At 34.9% G+C, this 19,511-nt stretch overlaps 2 protein-coding genes across 2 annotated transcripts; both read right to left on the bottom strand.

Annotated features, from left to right (window-relative positions):
* Positions 1–1,092: 1,092 nt before the first annotated feature.
* LOC125052290 (leucine-rich repeat neuronal protein 3-like) lies at positions 1,093–3,295 on the bottom strand. The gene is made up of 2 exons (XM_047653036.1): positions 2,132–3,295; positions 1,093–1,895 (listed from the first exon to the last, which is right to left on the bottom strand). Exons 1-2 carry the CDS (start codon positions 3,238–3,240, stop codon positions 1,637–1,639), a joined length of 1,368 nt encoding a protein of 455 aa, XP_047508992.1. The 5' UTR covers positions 3,241–3,295; the 3' UTR covers positions 1,093–1,636.
* A 1,649-nt stretch (positions 3,296–4,944) lies between these two features.
* LOC125052554 (integrator complex subunit 7) lies at positions 4,945–18,735 on the bottom strand. The gene is made up of 17 exons (XM_047653470.1): positions 18,548–18,735; positions 18,060–18,474; positions 17,819–17,931; positions 17,224–17,357; positions 16,758–16,946; positions 16,307–16,461; positions 15,272–15,395; positions 13,760–13,953; positions 12,917–13,105; positions 12,511–12,641; positions 11,326–11,564; positions 9,802–9,950; positions 8,761–8,962; positions 7,495–7,703; positions 6,884–6,965; positions 5,826–6,020; positions 4,945–5,056 (listed from the first exon to the last, which is right to left on the bottom strand). The coding sequence occupies exons 1-17, from the start codon at positions 18,633–18,635 to the stop codon at positions 4,997–4,999; spliced, it is 2,868 nt and encodes a 955-aa protein (XP_047509426.1). The 5' UTR covers positions 18,636–18,735; the 3' UTR covers positions 4,945–4,996.
* Between the last annotated feature and the right edge of the window lie 776 nt (positions 18,736–19,511).

Below are 19,511 nucleotides of genomic sequence, written 5' to 3'. Positions count from 1 at the left end.
ATCAAATAAAGCACAATTAATGGGTAGGCAGAGAAAGCCGATCTAAGTCGTGTCTATTAGAAAAGTTGCATCCTATTGGACAGAAATATCGAACTGATTTTCTTTTAGGAATTAAAGGGTTAAACTTCAGACTTCAGACGTTTCTCATATGACTATTGTATTTGATTAATACTGCGTTTCGGTTTTATGGTGTATCACAATGCCTATGGCTATATCGACTGATTGTAAACAAACGCTCAATTGCAGCCTTTTGTAAAACGCTTGTGCCTGCTTATATAGATGTAAGATTTAGGTAAATAAATTTTTGTATTTGTGTGTTTCCAGAGATTAAATGTATCAAGGCTTGTATTATTGTTACTAGTAGCTCTAACACGAGTTTAACTAACTTACAACTACTATTGTGCGCGAATCTAAATTTCATAAAATTTCGTCGTAATTTGACTTAGCGTTTCATACTTCAACTTATTGTGGAGTTATATTATCCTTAACAAGAACAACACGAAAACTTACAAATAAACTCAATATAATGATAAATTTTGTATGAAACTTGAACAGCGCCCCGTGGTTATATTTGTAACTAATCGTTCGAATACAATTCGTGTAGTCAAATTGGTTGGAAAATCGACACTATTTATACTATACTATATTATATTTAATAAGGGCCCAAAGTAGATTTTTTTAAAGCCTGGGTTTATCGCCTTTGAAGCAGAGCGATTTAATTGTCGGCATTGGAAAAACTTTCATTTCTTTGTAATAAGGTCTAAATTACAATGTACAAATTTTATATTGTATTGTTGAACAGACCCGCTTTGAAGTATATGGTAAGCGAATATTACGTGAACTAACTTAGGGCCAAATGTATTTCATAAGCACAAATCTTTGCCTTCAATGTAGCACAAGTTTTTTATACAATTGTAAACTTTGTACACTTTTGTATTTTATAAATATATAAAGTGAATTTAAACTTTGTTTTATTTACTAAAATGTATTATGGAAATATTATGCTTAGGTATAAAGTTTTCAACTTCTCAACACATCTGCTCATAGTCTAGCTGACTGATTGCAAGATAAAAACTTATAAAAAAAAAAAAAAGGTATAAAGTTTTAATTAATCTAGTTATAAATACATTCTTATGAATTTATGCAGATTATACCAATAAATGTAAGGTAGTTATTATAATCTTGTGTCCAACAGAACTTGACTTCTTCATCTGGTAGATATTAATTTTATCACACCGCAACTAGTAACTTATACTTGCCATTCTATGAAGTGAATAGCAAAATACAAAATAATGGTAATAGGATTAATAATACTTAAAAAAAGAAATTCCTATCACCCAAAACTCAGTACTTATCAAAAATAATTTATATATTATGTCATTACCCAAGTAACAATGGAGTTTACAAGCTGATCCTACTGAAACTAGACAATGCGATTAACAATTTAAAAACGTTTGAAAAACAATATAAATATCATGGACTAGAATTTCACGTAATGTCAATGATATATTCCCATTATTGTTCTGGCTCCCCATGTATACGCTCTACTCTTAAATACTTCTAAGACATCTAAACTTTCTTAGTGGTAACTTGTTCCACATAGTGTTGCGTGGCAAAAATTCATAACAAATATACGCTAAGGTCCATCGTTGAGGTTCACATTGACAGGTAATAACGAGTACCCTGGAGAAGAGTACATATTTTTGATGAAATTACTTCTTGATTGGTGTTTGGGCACCATCACATAGATCCACGCAGCAATAAAGGCCAGCAACACACAGGCCGAAATAGTGCCGATTGCTATTCCGGTCAAATGCCTCTCCACAGTACACACGAAATACTTTTGTTCTAAATCCATTACTTTACTATTAAAGAATGGCCGTGGTGTGTAGCATCTGAAAAAAATATTTAAGTTTGTAATTTAGAAAGCTAACACATTCAATCCCTAAATTATTTTTAATTTATTAATTAAAGTGAATTGAATTGACACATCTGTTGTACTGATAATTTTTCAATGCCTTTCAACACGATACACATATTGTTTTGCAGGAAATAAAACACAAGATTTATCCATGTTTTACAAAAGCGGTAACCAGTACATTTAGCTATACATATTACTTCAATCACGTACCGTAAATGCTCTGAATATTTATCATTAATCTGCAGCTTCTTTATCCATTTAAAACTACAGTCACAATTCCACAAGTTGCCCTGTAAATCCAAATGTACGAGCTGTCCAAAGGGAGTACTTAGTTTATTAGAAAGAGTCGTCAGTCTAGAGCCCTTTAGGGATAAGTTTTCTAACGTAAAATCATCTGCATCTTCTAAGACATCTTGACCGAAGGCAAGTTCGTTAAAATCAGTTAAATTTGTATTTCTCTCGAGTTGCAGGTTTACAAGACCTCGTAATGACGTAAAAACAAATTCTGGTACTTCATTGATTGACAAATTATTCAGTAGCAAAACTTTCAAAGCCGGGACATCAGAAAAATCTTCCCCCGAAATCTCTCTTATTGGATTATCCGACAAATCCAGGTATTCTAGTGTCATGGGCAGTTCAAATACTGCGCTTATGTTATTATTAGAAATGATTAATTTCCTTATATCGTATGCGTCGACGAAGAAATTATCGTACACTGTATTTAGGTTGATTCCACTTATTGATAATGATCGAATTTTATGAGTCAGCCCGTATCCACTTCTATCAAATAAGTTTTTATCTTTCAGGCTTATTCCTAAATCATTGTTGTCGAGAATAATTTCCGATAGACCTCCGAGGTGATGAAATGATAATGAGGACACTGTGTGAAATTTATTATTGGCAAGGTTTAAATACTCTAATTGGTTTATGTTTTTAAAAGTTTCCTTATCAATAATATTTAAATTGTTGTTGCTTAAATCGAGTTTCTTCAACTTAGGTAATTGTAGGGCAGTGGTTTCAATTTCCGTAATTCTATTGTTGTCTAATAATAATTCAATTAATGTATTTGATTTGAAGATTTTCGTTGAGTATATAGCAGTTAAATTATTCCAGGATAAATCTAAAGAATACACCGTATCCGGGAGGTCGTAGTTGTCTTTTAAAATTCTAGGATTGTACGAGCAATCTATTGTTTCACCAAAATCCTCATTTTCACTATGATTTACACGGCACACACAAAAATCACTGTCACAAATCGTTGCACTTTGGACTCTATGGCTATACGCAATAAAAACGAGTGCACAAGTAAATAAATTCATTGTATATGGGTCGTCATTCGTCAATGCCCGACTATGTTATGATATTGTAAGGTAAATTGCTTATCAGCGTACCTCTGATAGCCGTTATCAGTGATATTTTGCGTATATTTCTCTATTTGTTAACAAAGAGACGCGATTTTAGGATTAAAGTTTATTGATTGATAGTATTGCGGTTAAGCACTTCATTTAAAAATATGCAATATTTGTCTTATTAGATCGAGGAAATGAGAATTAATATAACCTTGAGCGATTCGTTGTTCACAAAGCGATAAATGCACAAAAAACGTGCAAATATTTTTCATTACTTTAATAAAAATTATATCACCGAAATACCATAATTTTCTGTATTATTATTATTTTATTTTCTAAACGACGATAAACTGATGTTATATTTTATTAAATTAAAGTACAAAGGCTATTGTGTAAACGTAGGATCTTTCGTATTTATCATAAAATTCCTAAGGCTATTAATTCTCCTCAAATATCTATTGAATTGTGGGAAAAGGATGGTAAACAGTTCCTCCAAACTAAAGGGAGGATACAGGAACAGTCTAAACTGATTGGCTGGCATGAAGCTGGGTAGTTGCTTGCTTGAATCGGAATCGTATGCCGCGTAGTTCACAGTGGGTCGCAACATTTTTGCTACTAAAGTTTTATCCAACAAAATATTACTCAAATTCGTATGTATGGAAAAAGTCTGTTATTAGTCTACTCGCTCGGAACCAGCGCATTGCGCGCGCAGCGCGCTAACCACATATTATGTGTACTTAAATTGAATTGAAACCTCCTTGGTTGGGACACATTGTACTTTAATAATTAAAAAAATATTTTAAAGCATTTTGTTAGGAGAATAGTGCTTTAAAATATTTTTTTAATTTTCTTAAAGAAGTATGTACTTATATAAAATATGCCAAGAAAAGTCTGTATTTCATTTCATAATTAAAATATTACCGAATGAGATTATATAAAGTAGCTTTAGACAATCAAGACTGCATTTAATAATTATTACGTAATAGTAATCTTTTAAATCTATGATCTCATACGTTCACGGTCAAAGCTACCTATTAATATTCATGATTAGTCCGATTTAAAAAATGAGATCTAATTAGTAGGGAATTACCTGCTTTTTGCTTTAATTATGAACTAGTAAGTGCCTGCGACTAAGCATGCAATGCACTTATATTATTGAGCTGAACAGTTTGTCAAATTGTTCGGCTAATAGTAATTATGTTTCAAGATATTGAAAAAAAAAAGTTTATCTGTTACTTTTTTAATTGCCGATATGTTTTGGTTTCTTTTTTTGCTTAGGAGAGTGAAACTTGACAAAGTGGACAGTAGTGAAGATTCACCAAACACAAAGGGGCAGGACAAAAACTAAGATCACAGACCAAAAGCGTTGGGCTAACGACAATAGGAATTTCTGGAGTGAAATGGATGGAAAAAGTTCTGGACGAGGCCTTTCGCTAAAAACACTAATAATAACTAACCTAGACTAAGTATGTAATAAAAAAACACACCCATTTGATACGTAATTTTTTTATTGTAAATGGTATTGAATAAAAGGGGATTAAATAAAATAGATTTTAGTTTGATGACTATTTTTCCGCTGGGTACAGTACAAACGCATTTTGAGTCAATTGTTTAATAAGTCTAGACTCTAGGGGTTCAATTTCTTGTAATACATAAAAACATGAAACATGAAAACATGATTAAAAATATTTATTATTCACAAGACTAACGTATATCTAATAATAACTCAATTAAAGCGACTTCTAGTCGTCTGTGCGTTGCCCTTAGTACTTGGATCTTCATGAGCCTGCAAAATAAAAATATTATATATTACGATGCTTTTTTTTAAATTAATGAATAAAAGCCGTTCTAAAAGAAGAGTTATTTAGGTGAACTTTTTTAACTTTGTTCTTGTCGTTCGTGTTTTTTAATAGTTATTTCTCATGTTTAAAGTATAAATTTTTGACAACTTAAGCATATAAACTAGAATATATGATAGTTAAAAAATAATACTATATATATATACAGTATTGATTCCTAAATTATGACTGAACAAAAATTACCTATTACGGAATGACACACCATTAACACGCTCTAATAATAATAATTCAACGTCAAAGAGTCGCAATATTGGTATAGACAGAGCTATCTCTTCCAAAATCTTTGTCTACTAATCAAACAATATTTTTTCTCGCTTTTTAAATCACATATTTATGGTTTCAGATTACTGTTAGAAAAAGTTTTTAAGTTTAAACCCTGCTGTGTTTGCCTGTTAAAGATTTACAATTAGTTTTTGTTACTTTCAAGATACAAGACTTTATCGTAATTACCGTCGTCTTTACAGTACTTTACACCACATAATGGTAACTTTTAGGTACAAACAGGTGGTGTAGATGGTCACGAAACGTTTTACTATTGGGTACAGGTAAACGTTACGGCGCGTTATGGGGGGGGGGGGGGGGGGGGGTGTCAAAAATCTCCAAAAATTGCGTGACGTAATACTTAAACCCTTGGCAATTTTTTTAAATACTCTTCAAAATATTGAGATTACCAAGCAATGATTACATGGTACCTACCTTAATGACAATAGAAGACCTGGGTCCCGTATTCCATAACTCCCCTTTATCGTCGACGAAAGCGGCTTCCACTGCCACCGTATAGAGCCCGGCCGCGTTTACACTGACCAATTGCTGGGCGGAGAAGAAATCACGTATCGGTGTTACCGTCTGAACGGCGGTCAACACTGGTGGGATGTTTGTTAATTCCACTGTCTGAAGTTACACATATAAAATATTCATGAATATATTGCAATTTTAGACGAATTCTTAAGGGTAACATTCTCAAACATGATCTACCCTCTCAAGTAAGTCGACTTATTGGGTCTAACATGAATCGGTTTCCTCACGATGTTTTCCTTCACCGATCAAGTGAATGTTAAATGCGCACATGGACAGAAAGTCTAGTGGTGCACAGCCCGGGATCGAACCTACGTCCTTAGGAATTGGGCTTGCACGCTGAAGCCATTGTCAATACTGCTCTTGCAGTTACTCTACGCTGCTGTCCTTGTCAAAATATATTAATGAGTAGACACAGAAGACTAACCTTATAAAAAAAAGTGCGTGCGTACAAAGTACACATGTCATAAGGAAACTTCTTTGTAAATTAATTATTGCTAAGGTAAAAGCCCCAATAGATGATCATGTGTATTTGTATATCTATATTTACACTGTATACGAGCTAATGATAATATAAATAAAAAAAATCTGCGTTTACTGCACAAGACGTTATGCGACAGAATTGCCATCTAAAGTTCTACTATGTAACTATTAAACGAATACATCAACCAATAGCGTGTATTTTTTCTCGATCTCCCTTTCTCACTCTCTCAATCGGTCTCAATCGCTATCTCCCTTTTCTTCGACTAAAACGCTGCACGTGACGTTTCATTCGTAAAAAATTTACTCTCATGCGCCTAAAGAAGTTTTACTTCAAAAACCCAAAAAAAAGTGGACGCCCTGGAAGCATGTGATAAAAGGGAAAGCGGGGAAGGAAAACGGTCGTGTATGTGAAACACATGGATTTAATGTAATCCTAATTATGTAGTACTCGAACACAGGCTATTTTTATTTGATACCTTTTCATTGGTCCGCGGATGCGGTGTCGCTGTCACGGTTATCTGTACGCCTTTGACTTGTCTTATTGGTTTCTTCTTGTTGCTAAAATAAATACAATATATACGTAAGATTTTTGGTTAATCGGGTTACAAATATGCTAATGTTATTGTTAAATAATATTTGATATTATTATTACTTATCTGTTAATTAAATTACCTATGTAAAACTAAGTAAATAGACCAATCTAATATAAGCTACGCAAAAAAGCACCTTCTTCGCCCAACGCTTTTTGTCTGTTGCAATGTTGCCGCATTTCAAAAACGAGGCGTGGCAACGTCGTACAGAAATATATTATATTATAAGCTGTTTTTTGGGTATCTTATATTAGATTCGTCGGTTAACTTAATTTCACGTAGGTAATTAAATTAACAGATATAAATGAAACAGTACAATTGAGAAACTTTTAAGGTTACAAAAAAAATAAAAATCAAGAAGCCCGCGCAATATAAACAGAAAATCTCCCGTGCTAGGCTTTATTCACCTCATGGGTGGACTATCACCAAGAACTGATGCTAAGCTAAGAAAATAAAAAAAATGCATGAGCAGATCATATTTTTTTTTAAAGAATTACCTATGCGGTGGCAATATGACTCCTTCTAAATTCAGGGCCAGCCTGTGCGACAGAGGCAAAGTGGCAGCGTGATCAGCCGGCGGAGGCCTCCAAGGGGGGGACAGGGAGACGCGACAAAGAGCTGCCGCGCCTCCGCCTGCGCATACGCAGCGTGGCCACACTGCACCCACTGCACATGCGCGCACCGCCGCTATCACTGCTTCTAGATGCTGCGAGTAAAATTTATTATCAATTATGATCGATTCCGACAGACGTTTCAATTTATTAAGCATCTTCTTTTGTTTTATTTTATTATTATAATTTTATATATCTTTACAGTGTTTAGACCAGTGCAAGTGGTGGGTTTTAATCCGGCCCGCCCAGGGTTTTATTACATAAATATATTATAAGTCTTTCTATTAAACGAATAACTAACTAATATATTAACTTGCTTTACGACGGTCCTAAAGCATAAAGTAAATTCTTAGTAGAATAACAGATGCATTAAATATAGGTGAAGCTAAACTTGCCACGTAGTTTATGTTTTGCGTGATACGATGCGCAAACCATGATAAAATGAGAATCAACGGAGGTGATGGATCTCAATTGTCAGCTGTGACTGATCAAACAGTACGATAAACTTTAATTTTGTTTAATTATTCATTATTAAAGTAAAAAGAAGAATTGTAACATTCGTGTCCTGCTTTATCCCTTAGGTAGCGTTCAAGTATTACGTAACGAATTTGGGGGAAGGGTCCTTTTGTAAAACGTTACGATGCGGGGCGGGGATTGAATTACGCGTTATTGTTAATATTATTTTGGACTTTCCAGTACTTTACACCACATAATGGTAACTTTTAGCTATAAAGAGTCACTGGGTGGTCACGAAACGTTTTACTATTGGGTACAGAAAAACGTTACGGCGCGTTACACGGGGGAGGGCGGAGGGTGTCAATAATCTCCAAAAATTGCGTGACGTAATACTTGAACGCTCCCTAATAGCTTATATGCTGATCGACACCTTTACCACTAATGCTTTTTTCTATAATTCTGGCCATTCTTTAAAATGTTCTTATCTTTAGTGGCCCGCCATTCAAAAAGTTTGCCCACCACTGGTTTAAAGTATACATTATATCTACATATACTTTTGTCCCAAAACAATTATTATTAAGTAATAATTCAGATGTGTTCGATTTAATAGGAACAAAAGAAAGCTAACCTAGCTATTAAAATAGAATAATAATTATAATTCTAAAATAAATTTACATAATAAAATGTATAATATACCCTATGCGAAATTCCGGATCCAGTGGTAGGGTTGTCAAAAAGCTTGGCAGATATTTCCGCCAGAGCAACCGATGGAGACAGAGCTATTGACTCTTCTAGACTGGTTGGCTTCAGCTCTTTGTTAGTGAGTTCCGGTCTTTCCACTTGGCTCATCGTTATCCGTTCTAGGAATTGAGCCAACTGGCTGTACGTGTACTGAGAACTGTTTTGGATAGGAAAATATATCATAAAGAAGATACGGTCAAGAAGTAGTTTATTGTTTGGGGGTTCGTTGAATAGTATGTATGAACAAAAAATTGATAAATTATTAACAAAAATCTGAGACTCAGACCTAAAAAGGTTGTATCACCACTGATTTATTTTTAATTTTTGAGTGCAAACTATATAACAGGAATAGTAACGTGTATAATTGAATAAAGTATCTAAACATGAAGTAATGATTGCTATGATAAAACTAAAAAAATAATGATTCTATCTCACTCAGTAAATGTTATTTTATGATTTCTGGTTACATTTTGTTTTTAATTTTACTTTGTAACTAGAGATGAAACGGAAAGATGTTGTGCCGGATACCGAATACTCGGCCGACCTTGAAGCCGGATAGCCGAATATCTGGCAGAACATAGTCAAGTGTTGGTCAGTTTGGGTACAATACCCAAACTTTAAGAAGTTTACCTTTAAGCGCCAAGCAGTAGTGTATATCGAAATACCTTTTTCGGAAGCTGGCCTTGTATGCGAAGACAAGCGAAACCGTCTGTTGTCTTCATAATAATTTGCCCATAAGTTTGAGTATAAGTTTTTAGTTCGTTAGTTAAAATGCATGATTCTCAATGTTAAACAAAAGTGCCTTCAATCTTTATGTCGTATTCTTTGAATTCTTATTTGGTATCCAGCCGGGTACTCGTTTCTTATCCGGTATTTGAGTTTGAGCCGGATAGGCCGGTTACCGGATAGTTACCGAATATCCGTTTCATTTCTAATTATAACATCAAAATATCAGTACGTTTGTCCATGGGCGCGTAATTCTTGTAAAAAGGATACATATTGAACAGTCTGTGTGTCGAATGATGAGCGTGGAAGGCGGTCCGGGAGATGGCGCCGTATCGTTGCGCTAAAGAGTTGAGCGCTCGTGCGGCGCGACGTAACGCTGTGACGCACGCGCCTGCACGAGCGGCGGGATCGCGGGCTGCCTGATTGAGATATATTTTATTGTAACCGTAGATGTTTAATGAAAAGTATTGATTTGTTAAAGCTATAGTGGAATTTGCTTAATTTAAAAGTATTTAGAATATCCATAGCGCTCACTCTTTTACCATTACACAACATAGCAGAATTAGATACTACTGAGTTAACTGTATTTAATATTTTTTATTGATTTTTTCTTTTCGTAAATGTTTAAACCTTTTTGTATATATTATGTATTCCAGCTTTGGCTATATTTTTGGTACAATTGTTTTTTTGTTATACATATATATAATGTTACCTGTAGGGTTACGAAATAAATAAGTATCATTTAAAAAAAAGAATTTAACTCTTTTAGAAACATTAATTTACAGTTATAGTGCTTTTCATGAAAGAAGTCCCGCGGTGATTTTTGGAAATAAATTTGACAGGTCGGCAATGTTGTCATTCGTCGAAGTTATCAAGTTCGTTTGTTGTAGTAGATTTTTGTGAATTTTAACTAGCTTAGTGCATTTTAAAGATTGATTACAATGCCAAAAGTTGTAAAAAGTTCGGCTCGAGAAATGATATTAAAGGTGAAAGAGTTCTGTGAAGCAGAACATAAGAATCAAGGTGTTTTAATACAACTAAACAATGTTCAAAAGAGAGTTGCCGCCATAACAGGTACTTTTTAAAGTTGCCATTTAATAATTTTTTGCTGTATTGATGGGACTTTTACGATATAAATTCGTTTTTGCGACAAAATTGAATAAATACATAACGTGATGAAACTAGGTAACTGAAATTAAAACATATATTACATATTACATAAGCATTATAAACTTAAAGTTACTATTATTTTAATTGTTCATAACTTAATTGCAGGTGTGTCAGAGAAAACTGTAACAAGAATTACAAACGAAGGTATAACAGCGGCGTGTACTTCGAAAAAAATTGTAACCCAAGAATTATGCAATAAAACTCTGAATATAAAATTGTATTGCTTTTCTTTACCCTATTTTCTCATCTTTTCCCTGTAAGTAGGTAGAACACCGCTAATATATAAGTAAATAAAAATATACTTTTTACATAACAGAAATATAGTTTCATCGAAGTATGCAGAAAATAATATTATTTGATAAATTACATCTGCTAAATGTAAATAAAATAGGTAATTTTTTTACTCATAAATGGCAACATTACGTCATGCGATTGCAGCGCCGCGTCTGGGGGACTTCTTTCATGAAAAGGACTATACCTTGCTAGTACAACAATCAGTATCTATGTGAAGTAAGGATGCGAGGAATTGTTGAAGAATGCGCTTTTGCAGTCAAATTTTTTTAAATCAAAATGACAAACCATAACATTTGTCAATGTAAATGTTTCAATGCTTAAGTTTCTTACCTGCGCATGCGCAAGCGCAATAGCCGGTGGAGGCTGCGTGTAAACGGCCCTTGCGGCCGCAGCTGTTCTAGCTAAGGCCATTAAAGCTGTTGCCCTCGCACTGGCCCAGGCTGCAGCCAGAGGAGAACAAGCGGCACAACCCCCACAGCCCGTAGAGCAAACGCCCCCTCGCCCCGTGGAAAGGCCAGCGTCGCCGAATGCCTCCCATCCGGCACTGGCTTCTTCTAACCCACTGATGCCTACAAAATATACCACATATACAATACTTTTCTCATCTTTAAACAGTACCAATATACGCCACCTGGACCACGTGTTGCGCCATGACATGTAATTAACTGTGGTGGTAGAAAGAAAATATCATGGCTATTAATGTTAGGATGTATTGCGACTGCAGCAAAATTGCTGTATGTGACACAGGAGAAGACTAGCTTCAATAATGGAGAGGCACCAAAAGAAGAAACGCTGATTTCGCAACCTTAGATGGCGTGGTACAAAAAATCAACATGAAGTAGGGTGTTCACTGTTCTTTTAGCACAAGATTTACGATAGTTTTTTCCAAGTATTGGTGCTACCGTTTAGTACTTTCCCATACAACAGTTTATAGTTACTATTATATTATTTTAATAATTTAAATTTAGCTTTTAGTAAGCTGCTTAAGAAACCATTCCGTTTCGAAGGACCGAGAATTTTTGTTTAATGCGTCTAGAACTGGTAACTGCAGTTAAAGGTTTCTTACAACTTGGTATAATTTTATTCAAACGACTACAATTACTACGTAAGTACAAAAACAATTTAAATAACCGGCTTTTAAAATTTGACAAAAAATTACTACTATTAAGGGAGCGTTCAAGTATTATGTCACGCAATTTTTGGAGATAATTGGACCCCCCCCCTCCTGTAACGCGCCGTAACGTTTTTCTGTACCCAAGTACAGTACTGTACCCGAGTATAGTTTTTACGTTTCGTGACCACCTAGTGACTCTTTATACCTAAAAGTTACCATTATGTAGTGTAAAGTACTGGAAAGTCGAAAATAATAATAACAATAATGCGTAATTCAATCCCCGCCCCGCATCGTAACGTTTTACAAAAATAATGGACTGGTCATGAATGAAAATGACTTTAAAGAAATTACCAAACTATTATTAACATGAGTGATAGGGTTCAAACAATACTAATACTAACCATCCTCCAAAAGTTTAGCATCAGCAGCGGCAGCCCTATAGAGCGCTATAAGCCAGCGTTGAGCCGACTCACTTGGGGCTTCCTCGGAGAGACGTTTCAATATGTCCGCAGCTAGCTTATGGTGCCCATATCTGGATAATATCATCAATATAATCATATATATAATTTAATACGATTAATGAACAGAAGTTTCTAGATTCATAAAGGGAAATGCTCATATATATAACCGCTTTATAACATGCAGATTAGTTACTACGATATTGTTACCATGGTTACCATGTTGTATGTTTGGAAGCAATGTCGTAACCATGGCAACCAATATATAAGGCCAAGTATAGTTAAGTTATAGTTGTTTGCTTTTACATTTATTTGTTCAATATAATACATAAACTTGAAACTTGATTACCTTAACGCCGCTTTTGCAACCCTATATCTGGTCCAGCCATCGGCTCCGGTAATAGCATCGTGGATCCTCTTCATCCAAGAAGAATTTAACTTCATAGCGAGGGCAGCTCTGGATCTCTCTTGGAGTAGGACAGTGCAGATCAGCACTAGCGTTGTACCATCGTAGGAAGGGTCAGTTAGCGATGCTTCCCTTTAAAATTATACACGGTAAAGTAAATAAGGAAGCAATATTTTAGTACAAAAAAATAAAAATCTATGAGAGATACTAACCATTACTTTACATTAAAAAAAGCGATGTGACGTTTACGTTCATGGAGGACTGGTATTAAAAACCAGGCGAATGAGTTCACCGACTAACACACTCATCTATACTAATAATATGAAGAAACTCAAAAAACTACTGCAGTCTAAAAATATTTTACCATTAGATTGCTTTCTTTTAATGAGGTTAAAATGAGAGGTTAAGATGGTCACGAAACGTTTTACTATTGGGTACATAAAAACGGTATGGCGCGCTACGTGGGGGGAGGGGGGGGTAGGGTTTAATAAACTCCAAAAATTGCGTGACGTAATACTTGAACGCTTCCTAAGATGGGCTCACGGGGCTAGATTAGACCAGAATAACATAGGCTATATTTATTTGAAATTTAAAAAAATTGGGATAGCGCGTAAGATTAGGTACATAATAAAAATGTATAAATGATGTCCATTATTTGCTTTTTTTATTATTATAAAATCCGTAATTACTTGCGTTACTGTTGTTATTCGTATATGATGCAAACTAGAGTTATCTATTATAATAATCGACAATCCTGCAAAGTTAATATTTTATATAAATTCTTACTTAGTGGCCTCCAAAGCTGGTAGCAAGAACTGAAGCGCGGGCGCACAGTGCGATCCAGCCAAAGCCGCCAGAGCCTCGAGCAGCGCCACCTGCCGTTTGCCCCCGGCCTCCTCTCTTGTCGTTGACAATTGAGCTCCCACTACTGCGGCGGTTCGCTCTGCGTACAACATTGGTTCCGCCGTACTTAATTGAACCTAAAATTTTAAAGCATCATAAGAAAAAATTGGTTGGTTTGCAATTTTCTTAATGCTCGAAATTCCTTGACATAAGATTTCACTGAGTACCTATATGTACCGTGAGTCTGCGGAAGGAGAACTGTTCCTCCGACCTAACGATAGGATCATCGACTAGTCGAAGCACTGACTGGCTTGAAGGCCCCAGTGCAAGTGGCAAGGGTCGTATATATTATTTTAAAAAAAAACCGTGGAGCTACAACCTCTTTAGGTATAGGCCTCAGATTTCTGAATCTGTTTCATGATAATTTTTCGATCTAATAGGCAATTAGGTGATCAGCCTCCAGTGCCTGACACACGCCTTTCGACTTTTCGGGTCTAAGACATGTCGGTTTCATCGCGATGTTTTCCTTCACCGTTCGAGCGAAAGTTAAAATTGCACATAGAAAGAAAGTCCATAGGTTCACAGCCGGGGATCGAACCTACGACCTCAGGGATGAGAGTCGCACGCTGAAGCCACTAGGCCAACACTGCTCATATTCTTAGCGGCCGGAATAACTTTGTTGGCGCGTTTCAGAATGTAACGTTATTGAAGTGATTGTACGTGTCGCTACATTGGATTTGTGAATGCAACAGTGCTTAATTACCTTAATTATTATGTTGATACGTGTTACGTCATTATATTTCACGACTTGATACTTGAAAAAAATATACTATTTTAATTCGCATAACCACCACGGCGGTATTTCTACCTTAACTGGCATTTATTTGTTTTTGTGTCTTGGAGACTAACTGAACGTAGACAGCAAATGATACCTATACGCTGAATTTTTATTCCGTCTGACATTTCATAAGTGGACAATTTTTTATTCTTTAGCTGGCATCACTGCTTGCTAATTCCAGCTTTAGTAAACCTTTTAAAAAAAAATGTTATCTTTACTTGTGCGTTTTTTACTGTTTGTGATGAAAAACAACGTTAAGAAGGAACGTAATAATCACTCCTTAAACCATTTTTAATGTGGAGCACCGCACTTAACAATATGGATACATTACCTAACAATAAAATGTATGTATAGACTCAGATGTTCAGACTCGTATTGAAATTGAAAAATGTGCCCAGCTAAAAAGGTTTGCCATCTCTGATATGTGAAAAAATGATAGCTGTCAGAATTCTACTTAATTAAATATCAGAGTATAGTTGCATGTCAATCACTAAGCCAGCGGTCAATTGCATGTTTAGTCTTTTGCACAGTTGTCTCTTTTAATTACAGTATAAACAAAATATTCCATAAAAATAAAAAAATAATTCTAAATTGCTATGAAAATGGTGTCCACTTACCAAACATCGCAAGGCAATCCTCAGTGGCCTTATATTCTGTTGTGGAGCATGTCCTGTAGATATGACCAGAGATTCCAGAGCCAACATTAAATCTGCGCCCTCTACTGGTAAAGTTTCTTCGTAACTGTTCATAGACAAATATATTATAACTTAGTATAGTCAAAAGTCAAAAATCATTTAATCATATAGGTAACACAATGTACACTTATAAACATCAAAAGAGAAATGTATATATAATGCTTCTAACTTTACATTTAGTGCCAGTTCTCAAACCAAGGGCGTAGAACTGAAGAGAAGAACTGGCAATAAACTCTCCGCCGCTCTTTTTAATCGCCATTTTTTTACACTTTTGTAAGGAGCTGCAAGCCATTACACCATGTTCCACATGACATCCACTTACAATGCAAAATGTCGTTTTAATACATTGCCATGCAGGAAAATATTTTTGAAGTGAAACTTCTTTATCGGGGTTGGAAAAAAATTTAGTGTAACATTTTTTCGTTACGCGTCACATTTTTCCGTTACGCGCCATCTTTTGAAGTGAAACTTCTTTATCGGCGTTGGAAAAAAATTTACACACATTTGTCACATTTTTCGGTTACGCGCCATCTTTTTCTTGTCCCTACCACGGTTGATCCGAAGAGATTCGAAGCCATTAGTAACAAAAATATATAATAACGATAACAATGATAGTAATACTAATAATTCTATTACAATTAATGAAATTCTGTAATAATCTTAGTTCTACATAGTAGTACAGTAATCTGTAATAAGTTAAAATGAAATAATTGTATTTGTATTCATGTCTATGATAATAAAAGCCTTTTGTTAAACTTTATCTAATTTATTTTTATTTAACCAATTTCTGTAAAGTTGCATATAGTACCTAGATCATTTTTCGAAAAATAAGGTCATAAAGAAGTTTCCCTAGTACACGCACACTTTTTTTTTTAATTAAAGAGCTTTTCTGAGCGTAAGGTAATGCCTAAATATTATTAGTTTTTCTACTATAATATTGACTGAAGTAATTCATACCAATGAACGACAATCCTGGTCAAGACATCGGCGGCGATAGCAGCGTGTCGCGTGTCAAGACTGAGTGTGGCGTCTGCGCAGTACTGGCGTAAGGCACTAGATCCGGCACGGGGACATCCCGCTGCCGTACACACCGCCGGACAACGGACTAGAATCTATATAGACCATACATAATAATAAATAATTGTACGATGTTTCACATGAAACAACAAATCGAGAAACTTTTTGTTTTGAAACATTTTAATAAATATACTGCCTCGACAATAATGTAATACTGTTGGTAGCTGATAACTGCTGGCACGATGCTTTCGACCTTTTAAGCTATGATTCTATATTGTCTATATAAATATAAAAAAAGTAAAATCTTCTTGACATTGTCACTTGTCACACAAAAAGATTTATTATCGAGTCAATTAATTTTTAACTAAATAATTCTAACAAATAAACGCACCTGCATAACTTGTAAGCACAACATAGTATGGTCTGTATCCTTTGTCTCCGTAGCAGCTCGGACTAAATCCTGTATAGATTCCGCTGACCATAGAGCTGCGTGTTCGGCCAATTTTAGAAGACCCACCAATGCCGCGCGACGTACTCCTGAACGGGGGTCATTCATTGCTAGGCTTAATAAGAGCTCGACCTGGTTAATAATTTTCTTAGTTGAATATATAGTATACGTAAAGTCAACATTTGGGTTAAGTGACTAACTTGATTTACTTGACTTAATGTCCTATCTTAACCCCTAGAGGGCGTTGTCTAAAGTGAACTTAATGAACAACATAAAATTTAGTTGGTTACATTTTTATTTTGAATACACAGCTGGCTATATATTCAACACTATTAATATAAATAAAGAAGTCACTCGCGTTGATCTCAAAGTTTTTGAATTACAAATGTTTGTAAGATCTCAAATTTACCTGGTCTGGTACATGAACTACAGTGTCAGCTGCGATAGCAGTGAGAGCTGTGATAGCCGCTCTAACAGAACTTGAGGATGGAAATTTTTCCAACAAGGATCTCAGAAGTTTTAGCACACCTTGAGCTCTAACAGCTGGAAAAAATATGAATTGTTTAGTTGCACAGTATTCTTTCCTTACAGTAGGTCTTTTTATTAATTTGTAAAAAAAAAATACAGTGGATTTCATGTATAACACTAATGTAAATAACGCACTAAAAACAGTTGCTAACCCAATTCGGCATTACATCCAAAGCCGCTATAGCCATATGAATTTTGTTCTAAAGTATGCTTTAAATTCAAGAGACATAACAAGAACAATAAGGGTTTTAACATCACAATAGCTAAATGGTTGCTACTACCAAGCTCCTCTATCCATGGAATTCCACTGTACATATTAATCCAATACTACATTTCAAACAAACCAATCCTATACAGTTTTTCTGACATAATGTATCTCTTGACTACTCTGAAGGTTGTTTGTTGCATTTTACTTAAATAAATACTTTTTATTAAATACTAATCTTTTAGTACTTGTTATATTAAATTTAAGATACCTCCTCCATGTACAGTCCTTAGTGCTCTCACCAGCTTTGCACGCCTTTCAGCACCTGTACTCTCACATTCTACCATGTCTGAAAGCTTATTGCACATTGCTACTGCAAAAGTACTGTAAAAGAAAGGATAATACTCAGGTAAATTTGGCTGTTCTGAATGAAAGGAGTTTACATGTTAATTAAAAACTTAAAGATGAGACACAACTTAATAATAAGAATATTGAATTTTATGTTATCTTACTTAGAGTGTGCTGCAAACTTAGTTGTTGCATAAATAGCAGCATCCACTTCAACATTATCATGACTCTCCAAGCCTCTCCGTATGGCGTGATGTACATTTTGCCGTTCTGGTATAATTCCTGCGACAGCACCCAAAGTCCTAAGTGCCAATGCCCTTGCAACTGGGTCATTAGAATGTAACACACCAAACACTCTCCTTAGAAACTCATCTACGTTCAATATTTTATCCAAATGCTTTTCACTTTGTTCACAAACTCGCAGTACCCATAACCTTAAGAAGTTATTGCCCATACGAAATACGTCAGACAGTTTTAGGAATGATGAATTGATAAGTATTGGAAATGGGTATTTTTCAAACAGCCGGGGGAAACGGACGATTGCTTCGCATTGTTCACCAACTTTTCCAGACCGAAGTCCTGTAAATTAATGTATTAAAAAGTAAGTTAAAATTTAAGCCGGGTATTTTATAACAAATAAGGTTATTCGGACCTTTGTCTAACTCTGTTAGAGCTGAGTTAGCGTCTTGTTCTGGTTCACCAGCATTATCATTAAATGTATTCATTTTAACACCAATCATACCAGTACAGGATTTTCTAAATTCTAATAAATATTAAAATCGTTGTGTACACAACAAATTAATAATAAGCAAATCTATCCCTTTTCCTAAACTATCAAATAGTTGCATTTGTTAAAGTCATACTTGACATTGATATTTGAAAGACGAAGAAGACAATAGGCTCAGGAATATTGAGAATACAATCCAATTCAATTTTAAAAAAAGGTGACTTTTTCTTAAAATGATCAAATTTGTTTACAAAATTACGCAAGTAAACCCTTTTTAAACCACAATATTTATTCAAATGAATAATACAATAAGAAAATCCTATCAAGAGCCATCTAGGTAAAGTTTTCACAATTGTTTTTCTATTTACACGCTAGATGGCGCACAATACTCGAATACTATTTAATGTAACAGTTCATATTTTAAACTTGGCTAAAATACATTTAAAGGGGCCTCATAGCCTAGCGGTCTTAATAAGTGGCAGCTAGGTGAGGGGTACCGGGTTCGATTCCCGGTTCGAGGGCAAGTTTTAATTTAAATATATTGTTCTCGGCCTTTGGGAGGGTTATGCGGTACCGGGCGAGTGCCTAAACCGTACATGGAGGGACACGGTCGAATTTCTAAAAAAAACACGAATTATAAAAAATCCTATACTTGACGCTGGCTAATGCACAAATCGTGCCAGAGCCATTAAAAAAATACATTTAAACATGATATTCAAACCATTTTTTTATTAAATTACAAAATGATGAAGATTAACATGGAAATCTAATGTAACCAATTTAGTGATAATGTTTAAATTATATTAAGATCTAAATTATATTTCCATAAAAAAGCAGTCTTCAAGTGGATATGTCACTTCCACATCTAAACGGTGTTAATCTACAAATA

Source organism: Pieris napi, chromosome 9 (assembly GCF_905475465.1).
Source record: "Pieris napi chromosome 9, ilPieNapi1.2, whole genome shotgun sequence".
Classification (NCBI taxonomy): Eukaryota; Metazoa; Arthropoda; class Insecta; order Lepidoptera; family Pieridae; genus Pieris; species Pieris napi.
Note: the sequence above shows the minus strand (reverse complement) of the source record. Positions and strands in the feature narration are given on the sequence as shown.

Bases quoted from the DNA above. Each gene is read 5' to 3' on its own strand.
- LOC125052290 (XM_047653036.1), bottom strand. From the start codon at position 3,240: ATGAATTTATTTACTTGTGCACTCGTTTTTATTGCGTATAGCCATAGA. The intron at 1,896-2,131 runs GTACGTGATTGA...TATTTTTTTCAG, and splicing joins AAATATTCAGAGCATTTACG to ATGCTACACACCACGGCCAT.
- LOC125052554 (XM_047653470.1), bottom strand. From the start codon at position 18,635: ATGATTGGTGTTAAAATGAATACATTTAATGATAATGCTGGTGAACCA. The intron at 16,947-17,223 runs GTAAATTTGAGA...ATTATTAACCAG, and splicing joins TAGTTCATGTACCAGACCAG to GTCGAGCTCTTATTAAGCCT. The intron at 13,106-13,759 runs GTAAGAATTTAT...ATAATTTTAAAG, and splicing joins CCAGCTTTGGAGGCCACTAA to GGAAGCATCGCTAACTGACC.